Here is a 20782-nt window from a genome sequence, read left to right on the forward strand (position 1 = left end):
AGAGAGAGAAAGGCAGGCAGAATGTGAGAGAGAGAGAGAATGGGCGCGCCAGGGCTTCCAGCCACTGTAAACGAACTCCAGATGCCTGCACCCCCTTGGGCATCTGGCTAACGTGGGTCCTGGGGAATCGAGCCTTGAACCGGAGTCCACAGGCTTCACAGGCAAGCACTTAACTGCTGAGCCATCTCTCCAGCCCAACCATGGAGTATTTTTTATAATCATGGAAGTTGTTAGTAAAAAAAAAAAAAAAAAGTTAAAAAAATATATAGTGGGAAAAAAAACAAATAAAATAAGAGAGAGAGAATTGGCATGCCAAAGCCTCTAGCCACTGCAATTGAACTTCAGACAGGTGAGCCATCTTGTGTGCATGTGTGACCATGCGTGCGTGCGTCACCTTGTATGTCTGGGTTACATGGGACCTGGAGAGTTGAATATGCGTTCTTAGGCTTCACAGGCAAGTGCCTTAACTGCCAAGCCATCTCTCTAGCCCCTGCATGTGTCTTTTTAAATCTAGTTAAGGGCTTTCCCTTCTCTATGTGTTCATGGACAGTCTGGACAGAAGGAGCTTTAAAAAAAAAAAAAGGAACATAACCCTGAGTTACACTGCCCACACTCAAATCCCAGCACTGTCTCTAGTGAACAGGTCCTTTGCCTTCCTTTGCCTTTTGTGCCTAACGTTAGCACCTGTGAAATCATTGTACTTTATAGGACAATACAAGGACAAAAGGATAGTTAAGTAAATATCTACCAAGTGCTAAGAAAAGTATGTGGCATATGGTTACATGATTTTTTTTCCCAAGATAGGGTTTCACTCTAGTCCAGGCTGACCTGGAATTCACTGTGTAGTCTCAGGGTGGCCTCAAACTCATGGTGATCCTCCTACCTCTGCCTCCAAAGTGCTGGGATTAAAGGAGTGTGCCACCATGCCCAGCTCTGGTTACATGATTTTAAAAGGCTTTCATACTGGTATAAACTCAAACTCCAAGCCAACCATCCCTCCAGCCCTCAAATATTATTTTTTTTTAAAAAGCACAAAGCCAGCTTCGGGTATATAGAGTTTGAGACCAGCCTGGGCTATATGAGATTGTCTTATGCTCCATCCCCCACCTCAGGTCAATCTTCTAAGAAAAAAAAAAAGAAAAGAAAAAGAATAAAAATCAAACTTTAGGACTGGAGAAGTGACTTAGTAGTTAAGGCACTTGCCTGCAAAGCCAAAGGACCCAGGTTCGATTCCCCAGAACCCACATAAACTAGATGCGCAAGGTGGCACATTATCTGGAGTTTGCAGCAGCTGAAGGCCCTGGCACACCCATTTCCTCCTCCCCTACCTCTTTATCTCTCTTTCAAAAAAAATATTAAGAACAAAAATCAGATAGGCATGGTGGCGCATGCCTTTAATTCTAGCACTTGGAAGGCAGAGGTGGGAGGATCACCATGTGCTCAAGGCCACCCTGAGGCTCTAGTGAATTCCAGGTCAGCCTGAGCTAGAGTGAGACCCTGCCTCAAAAAAAAAGAAAGAAAGAATAGGTTTCTGAAAACCAAGAGCCAGCCTGAATGGCAGACACAGACGTACCAGAATGAGTGGGTTGGATTTCTTCCGGATGTCGACACCAGCCTCTGCATTGTGGTAAATGTTATTGCCAGCGATCAAGCCACCACCTTCCAGACGAAGAAAGATGCCTGACGCCCGGCAGCGGTAAATGTCGTTCCTGAGCATGACGATCTAAGCACAAAGAGAAAGCCATTATTTTCCTGTCACAGACTGTTAAGCACAATTAAAACCCATCAGGGGACAGGTAAGCCTTTTCTTTCCCATCTGGCCCCAGCAGTTCACCAGAAGGCTGAGAAGAGCACCTACCTGGGCACCCTACCTTTTCCCAAAGTCCTTGCCTGGCCTGGCACTGCTCTGTGGGCTCTTTACTAAAACCCCGAAGCTTGACCCAGGCTCAAAGCTAGACAACTGGATGACAGGGCAGACGGAGGCTTACAGACTGAACGCAGGGCTCTTCAAACTTCACACACTTGTGTCGCATGAAGGTTTCCTACAGGTCCCAGGGGGCAGCCACTCAGGGGAATCAGTTCCAGAGCTGTCCCTTCCACCGGCCTTCAGTGGGACAAGCACTGAACACACAGGCAAGCACCCAGTAGGGCCTAGGACGTTCTTCTCCAACGTGTTCTGTCCCATTTATTTTATTTTTGGTTTTTCAAGACAGGGTCTTGTTCTAGCCCAGCCTGATTTGGAATTCACTATGTAGTCTCAGGCTGGCCTCAAACTCACAGTAATCCTCTTATCTCTGCCTCCCAAGTGCTGGGATTAAAGGCGTGTGCTTCCGTCCCACTTAGGAAACCAAGGCCTCCCTTTTTTTTGTAGTGCTAGGGATCCAACTCAGGGCCTTAGACATACTAGGCAAGTCCTTAATGTTTTGAGACAAGTCTTACTACATGGTCTAGCCTAGCCTACAACTCTTCCTCCTTGTGACACTCCTTATGCTAGGATTATAGGTACGTGTCACCACTTATGGCTTAAAGCTAATTCTTTTTAAAAATTATTTATTTATTGATATTGTTGATTCTTTTTCAATTATTTATTTTTTGATTTGCACGAGCACGCGCGCGCGCGTGTGTGTGTGTGTGTGTGTGTGTGCATGTATGGGTTGTGTCACTGCATACAAACACTTGTCTGGTTCTACATGGATGGTTGGGGCAACACAGGCCTGTAGGCTTTGCAAACAATTGCCCACAACTGCTAAGACATCTCCCTAGTCCACAATTGTTTTGGGTAGTACTGGGACTTGAACCCAGGACCTCATACATGCTAGGTAAGTACTCCATCACTGAGCTATGGCTCCAACCTCCAATTCTTTTTTTAAAAATATTTTATTTATTTATTTGAGTGAGAAAGAGAGTGAGTAAGAGGCAGATAGAGAGAATGAGCATGCCAGGGCCTCCAGCCACTGGCAAATAAACTCCAGAGGCATGTGCCACCTTGTACATCTGGCTTACACATACTAGGCGTGGGGAAATGAATATGGGTCCTTAACTGCTAAGCCATCTCTCCAGCCCTAATTCTTAATTTTTAAAAATTAATTAGTTAAATCCAGGCCTGGTAATGCATGTGTAATCCCAGCACTGGGGTGGTGAGAAAGGAGAACAGCAGATTGGAGATCAGTCTTGGGTTGTAAATGAGACCCCATCTCAAAGTAAAGAAAGACAAAAATAAGTAAAAATAAAAAGGTTGCCGAGTGTGGTGGTTCACGCCTTTAATCCTAGCACTTGGGAGGAAGAAGTAGGAGGATCATGTGCATTCAAGGCCATCCTGAAACTACATAGTGAATTCCAGGTCAGCCTGGGTTAGAGTGAAACCCTACCTCAACCCCCCCCCCAAAAAAAAAAAACAGCTGGGTATGGTGGCTCAAGCCTTTAATCTCAGCACTCAGGAAACAGAGGTAGGATTGCTGTGAGTTCAAGGCCACCCTGAGACAACATAGTGAATTCTACGTCAGCCTGGGCTAGAGCAAGACCCTGCCTTGAAAAAACAAAAAATAAAACAAAACAAAATGTAAAACAAAAAAGTCTATTTTTGTTCATTATGAATCTTTTTTGGTACAGTACCTGGTATACGAAAACTGCTGATATTCTAAACTAAGAAGCTATAGAATTTTTGGTTTAGGGGCTGGAGAGATGGCTTAGTGGTTAAGGCACTTGCCTGCAAAGCTTAACAACTCCTGGTTCTACTAACATGTATGTGTGGGGGGGAGGGGGCTGCCCACATGTGTGCACGGAGGCCAGAAGAAATTACAGGCGTTATCCTCAGGAACTCAGTCTACCTCTTGCTTTTTGAGACAAGGACTCTCATTGACCTGGAGTTCACTAACTATGCTAGACTGGGTACATCAGTGAACTCCAGAGATCCACTCGTCTTTCTCACCAGCACTGGGATTACAGGTCTGCACAGCATTTCACTGAGTGCTGGGGACTGAATTCTTGTGAGGTAAGCACTTTACCCACTGAGTTATTTTCCCAGCCTTCTGCTCACATTGCTTTTTTTTTATTTTTTTTTATTTTTTTATTTTTTGGTTTTGCGAGGTAGGGTCTCACTCTGGTCCAGGCTGACCTGGAATTAACTCTGTAGTCTCAGGGTGGCCTCGAACTCATGGTGATCCTCCTACCTCTGCCTCCCGAGTGCTGGGATTAAAGGCGTGCACCACCACGCCCGGCTTTCACATTGCTTTTTTTTTAAAAAAAAATTTTTATTGACAATTTTGTACATGTGTATGTGTGTGTATAAAATGTATTTTGAGCATAATCCCAATACCTTTTCTTGTCCCCCTTCCCTGTCCTCCTGCCATTAAACATCTTCTTTCTTTCTTTTTAAAATTTTATTTATTTATTTGCAAGCAGAGAGAGATAGAAGAGAGGCAGACAGAGAGAATGGGCACGCCAGAGCCTCTAGCCACTGCAAACGAACTCCAGATGTATGTGCCCTGTGTGCATCTGGCTTACGTGGGTCCTGGAGAATCGAACCAGGGTCCTTTGGCTTTGCAGGCAAACGCCTTAACTGCTAAGCCATCTCTCCAGCCCCAAAGCCCCTTCTTTCTAATTAGTCCCACTTCTACTTTGAAGACTTTTTTTTTATCCTCCTCTGTGACCCATGACAGAATGTTGATGGGCCCAATAATGTACGAGTTCTGCGCAGGCGAAGACAGGGGCTGTGTGGTCATGAATGCGACAGCCAGCGTGTGTCTGAAGTCAGCCATTTCTCCCCATCCTCTGGCTTTCCGTGATGTCGACGTCTCATCTAGCCTGCTCACGTTCTCATAAACTATGAAAGGCCGGTGTGAAGGAGGCGTACACAGCAAGCAGCTGCACCTCTTCACTTTTCCCTGGACCTCCTGGGGTGCTGCAGAGGCCTGGGGCAGGGCAAACTGCAGACAGCCTCCCTGGGGTGCGGGCAGCAGAGCAGAGCAGGCACCCTGAGAAAGGCACCACGTTCCTCCTGAGCTCATCGCCTTCTAATTTCCCCATGGAACTAGTCTTAAACAGGAGTTGAGGAGAGTGGGATGATAAGGGCAGAAAACCCTGTGACCCTCAGGGAGGGGAACAGAAAAATAAAAAGCAGCTTTGTCCTCGGGGGCAGTGGGAGGAAACCCAGCTTGGGCCTAGATTATGAGAGCACCCCCAAAGCTGCGGGGGAGACAGGATCAGCAACAAGACCCTTCCAAACACCCGTAAACAAAACATCTGTCCAGACCGAGGGTGAACCAGGACCGCAGAGAACTGTCACCACGCTGCCGGGCTCCCCTGCTCGGGGTGACAAGCAACAACTGTCTGCAGCAGGGGGAAGTGACAGCAGGGGCCGAAGAGCTCTCTGAGAACAGGTGCAAAGCAAGCTCCTGATGGAAAAAAAGCAGAAGAAAAAGAGAAAACGGGGGCTGTGGACACCGAGGGCAACCACGACAACCACAATACCACCGCCATCCAGACTAGCACAATTCCTCATGAGGCTCGCCCTGCAAAGACCTAGCGGAAGAGGCAAACCCATTTCCAGACACTTTCCCTTGGCCTCTATTCTCTCGTACAAGATATCTGACTTCCAAGTACAAATTACCCCTATACAGAAAAGGAAGGCATCAGATTTCTTGGCACCTCAAGCAACCAGGCTGCTTCTGCCAGCTGTCACCCTGCCCGCTGGATCAAGACCTTGCTCCCCCACCCCCACCCCGAACCTGCTTGGCGAGCCCCGTACCCTGAACCACAGCTCCTTGCTTGTATCGGGCTAGTCAGCCTGAACCTGTATCTAATACATAGAGAGGTGACTTGTGAGACAACACATGGACCTTTTTTCTTTCTTTTTCTTGGTTTCTTGAGGTAGGCTGACCTGGAATTCACTAGGGAGTCTCAGGATGGCCTTGAACTCACAACGATCCTCCTACCTCTGCCTCCCGAGTGCTGGGATTAAAGGCATGCACCATCGCGTCCGGCTCCTTTTTCCTTTTTAATTAAAATTCCTGAAAATTGGCTTTTCAGGTCTTTTTATATAGACTGACCATAAACTTCTGGCCACATAGCTAAAAGGAGCTAAAAGTGCCCTGGGCAACTACTTACAACGGCTGCGCAGCAACAGCTCCATATGCCATACACAATTCTTGGTGGCCCTCCAGCCCAGGCAAGATGGCACTTCTGCCAGACGTCACAAGTGTTCCACCCAACTCAGCATGCCCAGAGCTGGACTTATCTTTCCACACTAACCTTCTCCACGATCTAGTCACTACCTCAGCCACTGGAGCCAGAAATGTAGGCCTCAAGTGAGTGATTATCCCCTCCCACGGTTCTCCTCTCCCACGCTGCCCATTCCTTCCTCTCCCTGGACCGTAGTTCCCTTGACCACAGTTCCCTTCCCTTCCACAAGGCTCACAGAGGTAACTTTCAGGCCGCAGGTCTGTCCAGTCTTCTCCATGCAGCACCACTGACTCCTGCAGACCAACTCCTTGCTTCTGGCCGCGCTCCCCTTTGTCCTGGATGCTATGAGTGCTGTACCCCTCTCTCACCGCCAGGCCTTCTTACACACCTGCTGAACTTCACACCTTCACCTGCCAACTCTTCCTGTGCAGCTCAGGACAGGCACCATTGCTTCAGACTTTTCCTGGTTCCATGAGGGTGGGGGAAGATGCCTCACTTCTGAGCTCTTGTACTACCTCTGGATAGCATCCCTGTCACAGCACATCTTAAAAAAGCCATGGGTCAGGCTGGAGAGATGGCTTAGCGGTTAAGCGCTTGCCTGTGAAGCCTACGGACCCCGGTTCGAGGCTTGGTTCCCCAGGACCCACGTGAGCCAGATGCACAAGGGGGCGCACCCGTCTGGAGTTCATTTGCAGTGGCTGGAGGCCCTGGCACGCCCATTCTCTCTCTCTCTCTCTCTCTCTGCCTCTTTCTCTCTGTCTGTCGCTCTCAAATAGATAAATGAAAATTAACCAAAAAAAAAAATTAAAAAGTCTTAGGTCACTTGCTCATGTACTAAGCCAGTCCTCCCTCCTTCCCCTCTCTTTAGCTGGAAGTCTTGCTTTGGTAGCTTAGACTGGCCTTGAACTTACGGTCCTTCTGTTCCAGCCCACTAAGTGCTGGGACCATAGGCGTGCGCCACCATGCCTGATCTAGCACTTTCCACATGTGACCACAGATACCCATCCCTACCATACCTTGGAGACAGACAGCATATTTGTTCAAGGAACTTTAGTAGCAGTCAGAATTTTACTCAATACTTAGTAACTACGCATGGAGGAAAGTTCCCTCTGAGGTCTCAAACCTGATCCTTTCATCTCAGAGTATTCACAAAAGCAAACCACCCACTTTCTTTTTTGTTTCATTTAAGACAAGGGCTCACTATATAACCTAGGCTAGCCTTAAACTTGCAGCAATCCTCCTGCCTCAGCCTCCCCAGTTGCTAGGATTATAAAAATATGTCACCATGCCAGGCTCCCTCTCTCCTTTTAAAATCTATTTTCTGTTTATAGTAAAGTCTTATGTCATGCTTAGGGTATCACCACCTAAAATCTTCCCTAGAAATGGGCTGACAGGGTTAGAAAGATGGCATAGTGGTTAAGGTGCTTGCCTGCAAAGCCAGAAGAGCCAGGTACCCACATAAAGCCAAATGCACAAACAAGGTGGTACATGCACCTGGAGTTTGTTTGCAGTGGCTAGAAGTCCTAGCATACCCAATCTCTATCTGTTTTTTTTTCTCTCTCCTTCTCCCTCTCTATAAATAAAAATAAATAAACAATTTATTAAAAAAACATAAATGGGTTGATAACATACAATTAAAGTGCACTTGCTATTAATCACTTTAGAAGCTTACAAGAATTATGTTAAACAGTTTTAATTTACCGAGTGCTTCTGCCAGTATCAAGGCCCTGGCCCGCAAACCATAAGGAGAGAAGCCAGGCAGGATGCTCATTTCTACCAAACAGAAGTGGGGTAACGTTCTCAGTGAAATGATGGAGAGCTGGGACCCAATCCTAGATGCCAGGCCAAGCTTTCTTCTGCAAGGCCTGGTTTTCCGTTCAGAAACTTTCCTGTCACCAGCCATTTTGGGGATCTGTAAGCTGTCCTGCGGCACCCAAAGTGGCTGCACATGCAAGGTGCTGATTTTCATCAATGGCTGGCGGGTTTCTGTTAGCATAAGGCCCCCTTTTCAGACCCTGGGTAAGCTGGCCTCCACCTGCCTCTACAGATTTCAACCTATCCCAATTGCGTGAGTCAATCAGCCTCACAACCAGACCCATGACAGGAGGCGTCTTACTCTGCACCCCTTTCTCATCATGGACACCCTGCGTAACCTGGACCCTCTACCCATCCTAATCAGCGCACACAGCTGTTCTTCCAGGAAGCCACCTCAACGAGCTCACTAGAGTCTGAACTGAAGGTAGCGACCCTGTCTCCCTGAATCTCCTCTCAGCCAAGCTAACAATGACCTCACGTCTCCTACCAGGACTTGGGTGACATGTTTGAAAAGCAGTATGAGAGCAAATGGATCTGGCTTCTGCTTCAGACTCGCTGTGTGGCCCTGTGTAAGACAGCTTCCCTCTCTGCATTTGTTTGCTTTTCTGTGAAATGGGAAGAAGAGCTTCTGCCTTATGTAAGTCAGAATGGACATGGAGTCAAATGAACAATGACAAACTTAAAAAAATTACTTTTGGGCTGGAGAGATGGCTTAGCGGTTAAGCGCTTGCTTGTGAAGCCAAAGGACCCCGGTTCGAGGCTCGGTTCCCCAGGTCCCACGTTAGCCAGATGCACAAGGGGGCGCACGCGTCTGGAGTTCTTTTGCAGAGGCTGGAAGCCCTGGCGCGCCCATTCTCTCTCTCTCCCTCTATCTATCTGTCTTTCTCTCTGTGTCTGTTGCTCTCAAATAAATAAATTAATTAATTAAAATTTAAAAAAATTTTAATAAAAAAATTACTTTTAAATGAACAATGACAAACTTAAAACATTACTTTTAAAATGTTTAACAGGAGGCTGGGTGATGGCTCAGCAGTTAAGGTGCTTGCTTGTAAAGACTGCCAGCCTGAGTTCAATTCCCCAGAACCCACGTAAGGCCAGATGCACAAAATGGCACATATGTCTGGAGTTCATTTGCAGTGGCAAGAGGCTCTGGCATGCTCCTCCTCTCTCTGTCTCTTAAATAAATAAATGAAATTTTAAATGCATAACAGCCTATCCCATCCTTTCCAAGCATAACCACAGGAGTCCTTTCAACAATCTTTAGTCACACTCCTGATGACCCGGTGAGGCCCAACTACAGAGTTAACCCACGGGGCAATACCTTGCTATTATGTATACACCGCACTGCATACGTCAGGTTCCGGAAGATGTTTCCTTCCATCTTGGCTCGGCCGTAGGAGCAGACAAAGACGCCACCCTTTCCATCCCGGAAGAGGCACTTGCGGATGAGGCAGCCCTGCACGGAGTTGGCCAGCGCCATGGCCTCCTTGTCCTTCTGCAGCTCCTGATGCAGCGAGTTCAGCACCAGGCAGCTGGGCAGCTGAATGGATGCACCTGGAAGCGGAGGGCCCAGAAAGGAGCCTCCCAGGACTGGGCGTGGGCCCTGCACCTGATAGGACAGCCGGTATGTGAGCTGTTCCTCATCATCTTCTTCACCACTGGGACTCAGGCCTCCATCGCTGCTGTCTGGGGTTGGGGGCACCCTTTCTCCATCACTGCCCACCTCTGCCTCCTGAGAGCCGCCAGCCTTGGAACCTGGCTTTGGAGAGCTAGAGGATGGGCTGGTGGGGCTCTGGCTGCCCTCAATGACGATGTCACAGGTTCTCGGGCTCCAGGCCTGGTCCCGGCTCTCTAGGTCTAAGGACATTAAAAAGTCAGTGTCGTCCGTGGGGAGCAAGATGGGAGAGGACTTGATAAGGCCAAGCAGGTACTTGTAGGCCCAGTTCTTATCTGCTGATGGGTGACCCTCTACAGTCACAGAGTTGTTTTCGCTGCCCACAAATTCACAGTTTTCCAGCACACACAGGGGCACGTTGTGCAGAAAGACATGGGTGTTTTTGAAGGTGCAAAACTTCACTTGGCAAGTGCCCGGGCCATGGACCTGGATATGTCCATTCTCAAAGTTGCAGTTGTCAAACTGGACGTGACCGGATGTGGTCTAGGAGAGGAGAAGGAGAGGATGCCGTAAGAAGACTAAGCTTGGTTGGTTTTGGTGATCAGCATTCGAGTTGCTCCTTACGGGGGGACGAGGGGGGGGATGACAAGGACAGGCCCTTAGTTCCACTATCTCCCCTTCCCCAACGATGTCTGGATGTCAGCTGACAACCAAAGGAACTGGGGAACAGGTCTGAATCAGAGAGGGAGAAGTCTATCTGGCAACCTTATAGCCTTTTAATTCCAAATGAAAGGAGACAAGAGTGGATGATGGCAGCATGACCTTTCTCCATAGCTCAGGTCTCAAGAATATTCTTCTAACACTTGTGAAGGCTTCGTTTCCCCCCCACACACACTTTTTTTTTTCCCCTGAGGTAGGGTTTCACTCTAGCCCAGGCTGACCTGGAATTCATTCTGTATTCTCAGGGTGGCCTCATGGTGATCCTCCTACCTCTACCTCCCGAGTGCTGGGATTAAAGGCATGTGCCACCACACCCAGAACCGCTTTTTCTTGTCTTTTACTTCTCTCTCTCTCTCTCTCTCTTTTTCTCAAGGTAAGATCTCTTTCTAGCCCACTGACCTAAAACTCACTCTGTAGTCCCAGGCTGGCCTCGAACTCACAGTGATCCTTCTACCTCTGCCTCCCGAGTGCTTGTGGTCCTCTGGAAGTTCTGCACCTCCAGCCTAGCACACCCATTGACCATTTGGCTTTCACCAGAGGGTATCAGTGCCATTCCCAGCTGGGTCTGCACTTGTAGACACAGAGCAACTTCCCTCTTGTTACTTGATAGGACTCAGGATGCTCCCCACTGATGACATTCGTTTGGATTATAGATCTAGCATTTTTTTGGAGGTAGGGTTTTCACGCTAGTCCAGGCTGACCTGGAATTCACTATGTAATCTCAGGGTGGCCTCGAATTCATGGTGATTCTCCTACCACTGCCTCCCAAGTGCTGGGATTAAAGGCATGTGCCACCATGCCCAGCTATTTCAGTCTTTTTTGAGCCTCCATTTCCTTTTTATTTAAAAATATATATTTTATTTATTTATTTGAGAAAGAGGAGGAATGAGAGAGAGAGGAAGAGGCAGATGGAGAATGGACACACCAGGGCCTCCAGCTGTTGCAAACAAACTCCAGATGCATGTGCCACCTTGTGCATCTGGCTTATGTGGGCACTGGGGAATCAAACCTGGGTCCTCATGCTTCCTGGGCAAGCACCTTAACCACTAAGCAATCTCCCCAGCCCCTTGAACCTCTGTTTCTTCACCTATACAATGTCATGATCCATCTCCAGGCTTTAGTGAAGAGGAAGTAAGATATGGCTGTGAAGCATACTCTTGGCACATACTCAGTGCATCATAAATAACTGTGGTGCAGTGTCATTACAACATGAGAGACAAATCAGTTGCTACTGGTAGTAAAAGGCGTTATAATTTTTATCAAATAGGTACACAATCTAAGCATTGCACATTCTAGGCAACACAGACACTGCAGGCTATTTTTCCAGAAACTACCAACATCTTAATACATACCCTGCTTTAACTTGTCTTCTCTGTGTTCATGGAAGGACTGCACTGAACTATTATTTCCAGAGCTTCTTTCTAAACGCCCTTGAAATTCTGGAAAAAGCCTGACCATCCTTACCCCACACAGAGTGGGCTTCATGTGCTGAAGGCTCTTGCGCAGCCAGCTCCCTCTGGACTTGTGACCAGAAGCAGCTAGCGAACTCTTCCCGTCACCACGCCGCCTGCTCCTGGAACCTGCCTTTCTATTGAGTTGCTCCATCTGAGGCTTAGTTGATGTGGTAATTGCACCAACCAAAGAGGGTCAGCCACTGAGAAGCGGTCAACGCAGAGGGGTCAGGACTGGACGGCCCCTATCTGATGTGCACGTACCTTATACATGATAGGCGAGAACCAGGCTGGCATGAAGACGAGGCTGCACAGGCGTGTGGTCGAGCAGTGCTGATCGATGCTGGCTAGCAGGGCCACCTCGCCCAACTTCCCATGGCCCACAATCTCCACAGGCACCTTAAGGATGATTTCACCTTGCTCCTCGTACACACCTGGGTACAGCACAATGCGGTCATAGAGGCTAGCCATGGCTAAGGCACTGCCCAGGCTGTCAAACTCATGGCCTGGCCCGACATTCAGGGTCCGCCGCTCCTTCCTCCTGCGGAATAGAGAGAAGCAGACGGAGGACTCCAAGTCCAGGGCATTCTTGGTCCAGGTCTTGGAGGCAAGGTAGTGCTGCTTGAAAGCCTCCCTCCAAGACTCGGGCTCCACATCAGGTTGGTTGGGCCAGTTGGGGTGACGGCACTCAGTGCAGCCCAGGCACAGCTGTCGCCAGCGGGTGCTATCAAGACTGAGGATCAGTTCGTGCCAGGCCCTGCACACCAGGCTGCAGCGGCCCAGGTCAGGGAGGTGCAAGTAGGCTAAGATCATGCGCCACAGCTCAAGTGGAAGGCCACCAGTCTCCATGGTCACCTGGGAGAAAGAGACAAAACAAGAGGATCTGTGTACCTTGTTTACTGTCCTCCCCTCCTTTTCCCCCGAGGTAGGATCTCATTCTAGCCCAGGCTGACCTGGAACTCACTCTAGTCCCAGACTGGCCTTTAATTTACAGTGATCCTCCTACCTCTGCCTCAAAAATGCTGGGGTTAACGGCTAAGCCACCACTCCCAGCCCGTTTCTCTTCTTAAAACAACCCACCATCTCCTGACTTCAGGGATCAAGTATACAGGCCCAGTCAATATGAGGACTTCATTCCCTCAATCAGAATCTGTGATGGTTATTTTTCAAAAATATTTTATTGATGCATTTATTGGAGAGAGAGAGGCAGAGAGAATGGGAGAATGGTGCACCAGGGCCTCCAATCACTGCAAACGAACTCCAGACGCATGTGCCACCTTGTTTGTGCATCTGGCTTATGTGGGTCCAAGGGAATTGAACCTGGGTCTTTAGGTTTTGCACCTTAACTGTTAAGCCATGTGATGGTTAGCTTTGATTGTCAACTTGACTGGGTTAAGAAACACTTAGGATTATTAAAAGAAAAGAAACACTTAGGAGGGCTGGAGAGAAGGCTCAGTGGCTAAAGATGCTTGCATGTAGCCTGAAGGCCCTGGTTTGATTCCCCAGTATCCACATGAAGGCAGACACATGAAGTGGGGCACGCATCTGGAGTTGGGGTAGTGGAAGGAGGCCCTGGTGTGGCCATAGTTTTCTCTCTCCCTGCCCTGAAGCAAATAAAATATTTTAGAAAGGCTTCGTTAAGAGCTTCAGAGGAGGGCTGGAGAGATGGCTTAGCGGTTAAGCGCTTGCCTGTGAAGCCTAAGGACCCCGGTTCGAGGCTCGGTTCCCCCAGGTCCCACGTTAGCCAGATGCACAAGGGGGCACACGCGTCTGGAGTTCGTTTGCAGAGGCTGGAAGCCCTGGCACGCCCATTCTCTCTCTCTCCCTCTATCTGTCTTTCTGTCTGTGTCTGTCGCTCTCAAATAAATTATAAAAAAAAAAGAGCTTCAGAGAAGAAAGGGAGGGAGGGTCTTGGGGTTCCAGTACCAGAGGTGTCTTTCCGGACCCCCCCCACTGGGTGGACATGGGGGGAGGGTGCACATACAGTAATCTGCCAGATTCTAACACACTATGCAGCACAGATGGTTACCCAGACCCAGTACTGGTGGCAGGTAAGTGGTACCGGCCCCACAGCTCACAGTTGGTCCCCTGCCCTCCTCAGTTGGGGCACAGTTGGAGGTGAAGCCAAGCTGAAAGTCTCACAGTGGAAGGCGACGCCCACGTGGAGGGTGATGGGCATGCAGGGAGCCACAGATCTGAATGGAGGGTCTGCTTGGCTTGGCGCAGGCAGAGAGCTGGGGCACTTGTGGGTAGTCCAATCTGCACACAACTAGGTGAGCTGCCATGAGCCCCACAGACGGGCACAGCTGGGGACCTGCAGGCTCAAGGCCTCCCTATCCTCCATGTGGCTGGGGCAGGCTGGGAAAGGGCAGGGGCTACCCCTCTACCCACCGTCTAACAGGCAACCTCCACAAACTGTGGACCTGAGGCTGCCAGCCCATCACACGCTGTCCTGTTGGAGCACAAGAAGATAATGTGCTTGAATCCCACACGGACCTTGCATTAAGCCAGGGCCCCGTCTGACCCAGGCATGCAAAGGGGTCCTCACCAAAGCCTTCTGCTTGCTCCACGAGCTCGGTGAGTTCAGGATGGAATCACAGGGTCCCAGATTTTCCACACAACCAATTTAGCCAGAAGAAGCTCCCCCCCAACACCCCTGATTAAGACCCAACCACAAGAGTATAATTTCCTTCCCCTTCTAAGCCTGCCACCAACAGCTACAGTCATGCCCACAAGCAAGGGCCAGTAAGTGGGCAGCACAGGGAGAACACCCTGCTCAGCCATCGACATGATCCTAGGGTCTCCCCCAGAACAACTAAGAGATAGCTCACACAAGGAAGACCCTCTCCAAGGGCACCAACCAAAACCTGCGGCTTTTTAACACCAACCCACTTCCATCTGGATCTAACCACAACAGATCACTCATTAAAGATCCCAAACAGTTGTGGTGGTACACACCTTTAATCCCAGCACTCGGGAGGCAGAGGTAGGAAGATCACCATGAGTTCGAGGCCACCCTGAGACTACATAGTGAATTTGCCTCCCAAGTGCTGGGATTAAAGACAGCCTGGGCTAGAGTGAGACCCTACCATGAAAAACAAAACAAAAGATCCTAAACAGTCACCATCTGCTACATCGATAACAAAATAAGAAATCTATCCAGAGATGAGCAAACCTCAATGCAAAACAAAACACAACCAATACTGCAACAGGTCAAGAGATCTCCACCAAGAATGTCCAAAAACTTTGGGAAGTTCAAAAACTCATGCAGAGCTGGAGAGATGGCTTAGCGGTTAAGGCTCTTGCTTGTGAAGCATAAGGACCCAGGTTTAATTCCCTAGTACCCATGTAAGTCAGATGCACAAGGGGGCAATTGTGTCTGGAGTTTACTTGCAGTAACTGGATGGCTAGGCACATGTGTTATCTCTACCTGTCCCTCTCTCCACCTGCTCTCACTTTCTCTCTTAAGATGGATAAATAAAATATTTTTTTAAAAATCGTGCAAATAGGCTGGGTGTGGTGGTGCACGTCTTTAATCCCAGCACTTGGGAGGCAAAGGTAGGGAATCGCTGTGGGTTTGAGGCCACCCTGAGAATACAGAGTGAATTCCAGGTCCGCCTGGACTAGAGTGAAACCCTACCTTGAAAAACAAACAAAAAAAGTATGCAAACAGAATTTAAGGGAACTGCGGGACGCCTTAAAAAAGACCAAATATTCATATCATAGGTATACAAGAAGGGGAAGAAATTCAGGCAAAAGGCATAGAGAACATCTTCAACAAAATGAGAAAATTGTCCATGCAGACACAAGAAGCTCATAGAACACCAAACCGACAGGAGTAAAGAGAAACTCTCCAAGGCACATCACAGTTAAAACTCTAAACAATGAAAACAAAGAGACAATGCTAAAAACAGCAAGAGGGAAACAGCTCACTATATAGAAAGGCAATCTTATCAGAATTATCTCAGATTTTTCAATGGAAACCCTTTTTCAATGGAAAGCCAGAAGGGCTTAGAATGGAGTACTTCAAAGTTTGAAAAACTATGGCTTCCAACTCAAACTACTATACCCAATAAAAGTATTCTTCATAATAGAAGGGTAAAGGAAAACTTCCCATGATAAAACATAGCTCTGGGCTAGAGAGATGGCTTAGCAGTTAAGGCACTTGCCTGCAAAACCTAAGTACCCAGGTTCGATTCCTCAGTATGCACATAAGTCAGATGCACAAGATGGAACATGCATCTGGAGTTCATTTGTAGTGGTTAGTGGCTCTGGTATGCTTATTCTCTCCCTCTCTTGAATAAATAAATAAATAATATTTTTTAATGGCTTAGTGGTTAAGTGCTTGCCTGTGAAGCCGAAGAACCCTGGTTTGAGGCTCGATTTCCCAGGACCCACGTTAGCCAGATGCACAAGGGGGCTCACGCATCTGGAGTTCATTTGCAGTGGCTGGAGGCCCTGGCATGCCCATTCTCTCTCTCTCTCTCTCCCTTTCTCTCTCTCTGCCTCTTTGTCTGTCACTCTCAAATAAATAAATTTAAATAAATAAGTAAATAAAAGACAGCTGGACGTGGTAGCACACTTCTTTAATCCCAGCTCTTGGGAAGCAGAGGTAGGAGGATCACCATGAGTTCAAGGCCAGACTGAGACTGCATAGTGAATTTCAGGTCAACTTGGGCTAGAGTGAGACCCTACTTTGAAAAAAAAAAAAAAAAAAGACAGCTCTAGGAATATATGAATACCAAGCCAACCTTACAGAGAATATTTCAGGGAATACTCCACACACAAGAGATGACCAACCAACATCAAGAGCATCCAAGAAGACATACACAATAACCAAAACTAGAGCAGACATGAAAATGTCTGAAGCTCAAGAAAGTACCAAACCCCACAAAGCCCTTAGCATGGCAGGGATTAAACTGAACCTCAGAGTTATAACATTTCTCAACTCCCCAGTCAAAAGACAAGTTAGGCTGGGTGTGGTGGCGCACAGCTTTAATCCCAGCACTCAGGAGGCAGAGGTAGGAGGATCGCCATGAGTTCAAGGCCAGCCTGGGACTACATAGTGAATTCCAGGTCAGTCTGTGCTACAGTGAGACCCTACCTCAAAAAACAAAATAAAACAACAGAACAAAAGAAAAAAATGTTAGCCAGGTGTGGTGGCGCACACCTTTAATCCCAGCACTTGGGAAGCAGAGGTAGGAGGATCGCCGAGAGTTTGAGGCCACCCTGAGAATACATAGTGAATTTCAGGTCAGCCTAAGCTAGAGTGAGACCCTACCTTAGAAAACCAAAAAACAAACAAACAAACAAACAAACAAAGACAAGTTAACCAAATGGAGTAGAAAAATAGAGCCATCTGCCTGTTGTCTTCAAGAAATCCACCTCACCGTTAAGGACAAACACTTCCTTAAGGTAAAAGGATGGAAAATGATATTCTAAGCAAATGGAAATAAAAATCAAGCAAGTATGGCTATACTAATATTTGACAAAATAGACTTCAAACTGTTAGGTTGAATAGGCTCCCAAGATGGAGTCACCAAGGTCAGCAGAATGGTGACAGGGACATAGGAAAGTGGATCATCCACATTCCTCAAGAATCCACCCAGTCCTTATCCCCCCTTGCCTAACAATGCCCCAGGTCATGGTTTCCTGCCCCCTCATCTTGTAAGTTACATGGTCACCATTCTGGTGTCACACCCTAGCTATTTTATTATATCTATTTATTTATTTTATTTATTTATTTGAGACAGAGAGAGAGAGAGAGAGAGAGAGAGAGAAGAGAGAGTGAGAATGGACATGTCAGGGCCTCTAGCTACTGTAAATGAACTCCAGACACATGTGCCACCATGGGCATCTGGCTAACATGAGACCTGGAGAATTGAACCGAGGTCCTTAGGCTTAGCAGGCATGCGCCTTAACCACTAAGCCATCTCTCCAGCCCCACACCCTAGCTATTTTAAATAGCTAATGTAATGATCTCCCCTAAAAGAAGTTCTCTGCTTGACTTAACAAATGAGCTCTTTTTCCTTTCTCAACTTTCCCTAACTCAACAAGCCCTATAAAGCCCACTTCCTGAAAACTCAGGTTGTCTGTGCTCCTCTCTTGTGAGTCAGCCCTGGAAGGTCATGCTTTTCCCAAATAAAAGCTTTCATCGTTGCCTCAGAGTGGTTTGCATGGTCTTAGTTACTCTCAAACCTTACATCTGGTGTCGTAACTTGGATAGGAGGCTTTTAGTTGCCCTCCTGAATGGCCAGAACTCCTTTCCCCTGACCAGACCGCCGAGCTGCCACTGACCATCTGAAGGCTCTGGGCCATCTCTGCTTGATACCGGCTCTCACACCCACCACACTTCGGCCTCACTCTTCTTCCCTTATGTGTCTCCTCTCTCCTTATTGGTAAGTGTCCTACTTCAGTCAGTCTATGCTTGGGTTTAAGCTCTACTCATGGAAGCCATGCCGGCATGTCAGGCTACACCCCTCACCTGCTTTAGGGCCCCAACCCCAGGTCTCGAGAAAGACGCACTCTTGACACCTCGGGTCTCGCTCTCCAGTCTACTGTACCCCAAGGGGTGCCTTTGGTTCGGTTGCACCATCTTGGGACACTCTCCCCCTCCCTCTTCTCCCTCTTCCTCCTGAGGTCTCATCTTTTACTGCCAGCCACTTACTCCTTCGGGAGCACAGATGCCCACCTTGCCCACTAACAGACTAAAAAGCTGACAGTTGCGACCTGTACAGTCTCTGCCCACATGGGAGGTGCAGGTCCCATTCACCCTAATGAGCCAAGGGGTAATACTGGTGTTCTGTGTAAACCCAGCTTAAGCCCTGGTTTCTTTCTCTCACCCTTGTCTTGCTATTTCTCTGTCTCCTCTTTTACTATACTCTCACACTTCCATGGGGAATAAAACCTCCAAACCAATTTCTACTACCCCCCTAGCCTGTCTCCTTAAGAACTTAAAAGCTTCTATGACTCTTGGATGACATCAAACCTTGCCGTCCGATCTTTTTCTGCAGTTCTGCCTGGCCACAATATAAGCTGGACGATGGGTCCAGGTGGCCTGAAAATGATACTTTGTATTTCCAAAGTCTCACTGATTTAGAAAACTTCTGCAACATACAGGCAGGTGGTCCAAAATACCCTGCATCCAGGCACTTTTTACTCAGTGTGCACGGCTCTCTGCCCTCCTGTTCTTCTTGCCAGGTCCCAGAAATGCGCTCTAACTCAACCCCTCCCCCGTACTTGTCCTCAACCTATGCTTGTGACCCAGACACCACAGATGACCTGGCTCCACAGCTTCATGTGTCTCTTGTTCTACCTCTGTGTCACCCCCCCCACCATCTCCCATCTCCTCTCCTCCTGCCCTGCATACTCGTTCTCATGGGGAAGAAACGTACCCTTTACATGAGGTCACAGGTGCTGAAGGAATCGTTTGCATTCATGTTCCTTTCTCCATGACTGCTTTGTCCCAGATTGAGAAATGTCTAAGGTCTTTCTCCACTGATCCAACATGCTATACTCAAGAATTTTGTTTCCTCAAAGAGGCCTGTGACTTAACCTGGCATGAGCTCTCTGAGGTTCTTTCCTCCACTCTCGCTCCTGATGAATGAGAATGTGTCTGGGCGGATGCTCAGGCCCACGCTGATGAGGCTCACCTAACTGATAACACTTTCCCAATGGGGATGCTTGCTGGCCCCAGAGAGGACTCTGATTAAAAATATGCTCCCACCAACTCCCCTGGAAGGGTGACCTCCTGGTATCCTCCTAAAGGCGTCCCATAAGTTTGGTGATTTTGACAACCTCTGGACACTTACTCAGAGGCCTAATGAAAATTCAGCAGAGGTTATGGGACGCCTAACTGAGGCACTCACCCAATACACTCGCCTCAACCCCACTTCCCAAGAGGACATGATAGTTCTTAATACTCATTTCCTGTCCCCATCTGCCCCTGACATCAGGAAAAACCTTAAATGCCTAGAAAAGGGCCCTCAAACCCCTCATGGAGATCTGCTTGACCTGGCGTTTAAAGTTTTTAATAACAGAGAGGACCAGGAACAGAGTGAGAGAGTGGCCAGAGACAGACAGCAGTTCCAGTTCCTGGCTACAGCCGAGGCCTCCTCCAGAGAAGACGATGGACCGCAGTGCTCATCACCGGGACCCTGCTTCAAGCGTGGCCACACCGGTCACTGGGCAAAAACCTGCCACAACCCACGGCCACCACCAAGACCCTGTCCCCACTGTGGACTTGCCAGACACTGAAAGGTCAACTGTCTTTCTTTACCTCGACAAGGTAGGCTAGTCCCTTCCCCTCGCCCCCCACAAGAACCAACTGATGATCTTCTGGGCCTGGCAGCTGAAGATTGGCAGTGCCCTGGCACCACCAGCACTCTCCAGAGGTCACAGTCCAGCTGGCAGGAAGGCCTGTCTCATTTGTAATCGATAACAGAGGACCAGTTGGTCAGTCCTGCCGTCCTTCTCTGGCAAGACTTTTCCCTCACAGATATGTGTCGGGTATTGATGGCCTATCCCACTCCCCACGCATCCCCCCCATCCTGTGTAGTCTGGGACACTCCCCTCTCCCATTCATTTCTTGTAGTAACCTCTTGTCCTGTTCCCCTCCTGGGTCCAGATCTTATACAAAAACTCTCTCTCATGGCTTAGTGGTTAAGGCGTTTGCTTGCAAAGCCAAAGGATCTTGGTTCGATTCTCCAGGACCCATGAAAGCCAGATGCACAAGGGGGCACACGGGTCTGGAGTTCCTTTACAGTGTCTGGAGGCCCTGGAGCTCCTATTCTCTCTCTCTTTCTTTTTGTGCCTCTTCCTCTCCCTCAAATAAGTAAATAAACAAAATATATTTTAAAACTCAAAAAATAAAACCTCTCTCTCTCTGACTTACTGCTCACACTCTGCCTTCCTCCTCACGCCAGCCCCTCCCTTACAGAGGATCCAAGTCTCCCCCTCCCAGCCTCCAAGGTTGATCCCAGGGTGTGGGACACTACCTCCC

General features: G+C 48.3%; 1 protein-coding gene across 4 annotated transcripts in view; it reads right to left on the bottom strand.

Annotated features, from left to right (window-relative positions):
- Nucleotides 1–20782, bottom strand: part of Fbxo10 (F-box protein 10) — a 92681-nt gene that overhangs the window by 21216 nt on the left and 50683 nt on the right. For all 4 annotated transcript variants that reach the window (XM_045152533.1, XM_045152546.1, XM_045152540.1 and 1 more), the window contains exons 2-4: nt 12046–12636; nt 9317–10153; nt 1574–1723 (exon numbers count right to left, since the gene is read on the bottom strand). In XM_045152533.1, coding sequence (XP_045008468.1) covers nt 1574–1723; nt 9317–10153; nt 12046–12630 — 1572 coding nt within the window. In that variant the 5' untranslated portion in view covers nt 12631–12636. The remainder of the gene's footprint in view (nt 1–1573; nt 1724–9316; nt 10154–12045; nt 12637–20782) is intronic.

The sequence above is a fragment of the Jaculus jaculus genome, chromosome 1 (assembly GCF_020740685.1).
Source record: "Jaculus jaculus isolate mJacJac1 chromosome 1, mJacJac1.mat.Y.cur, whole genome shotgun sequence".
NCBI lineage: Eukaryota > Metazoa > Chordata > Mammalia > Rodentia > Dipodidae > Jaculus > Jaculus jaculus.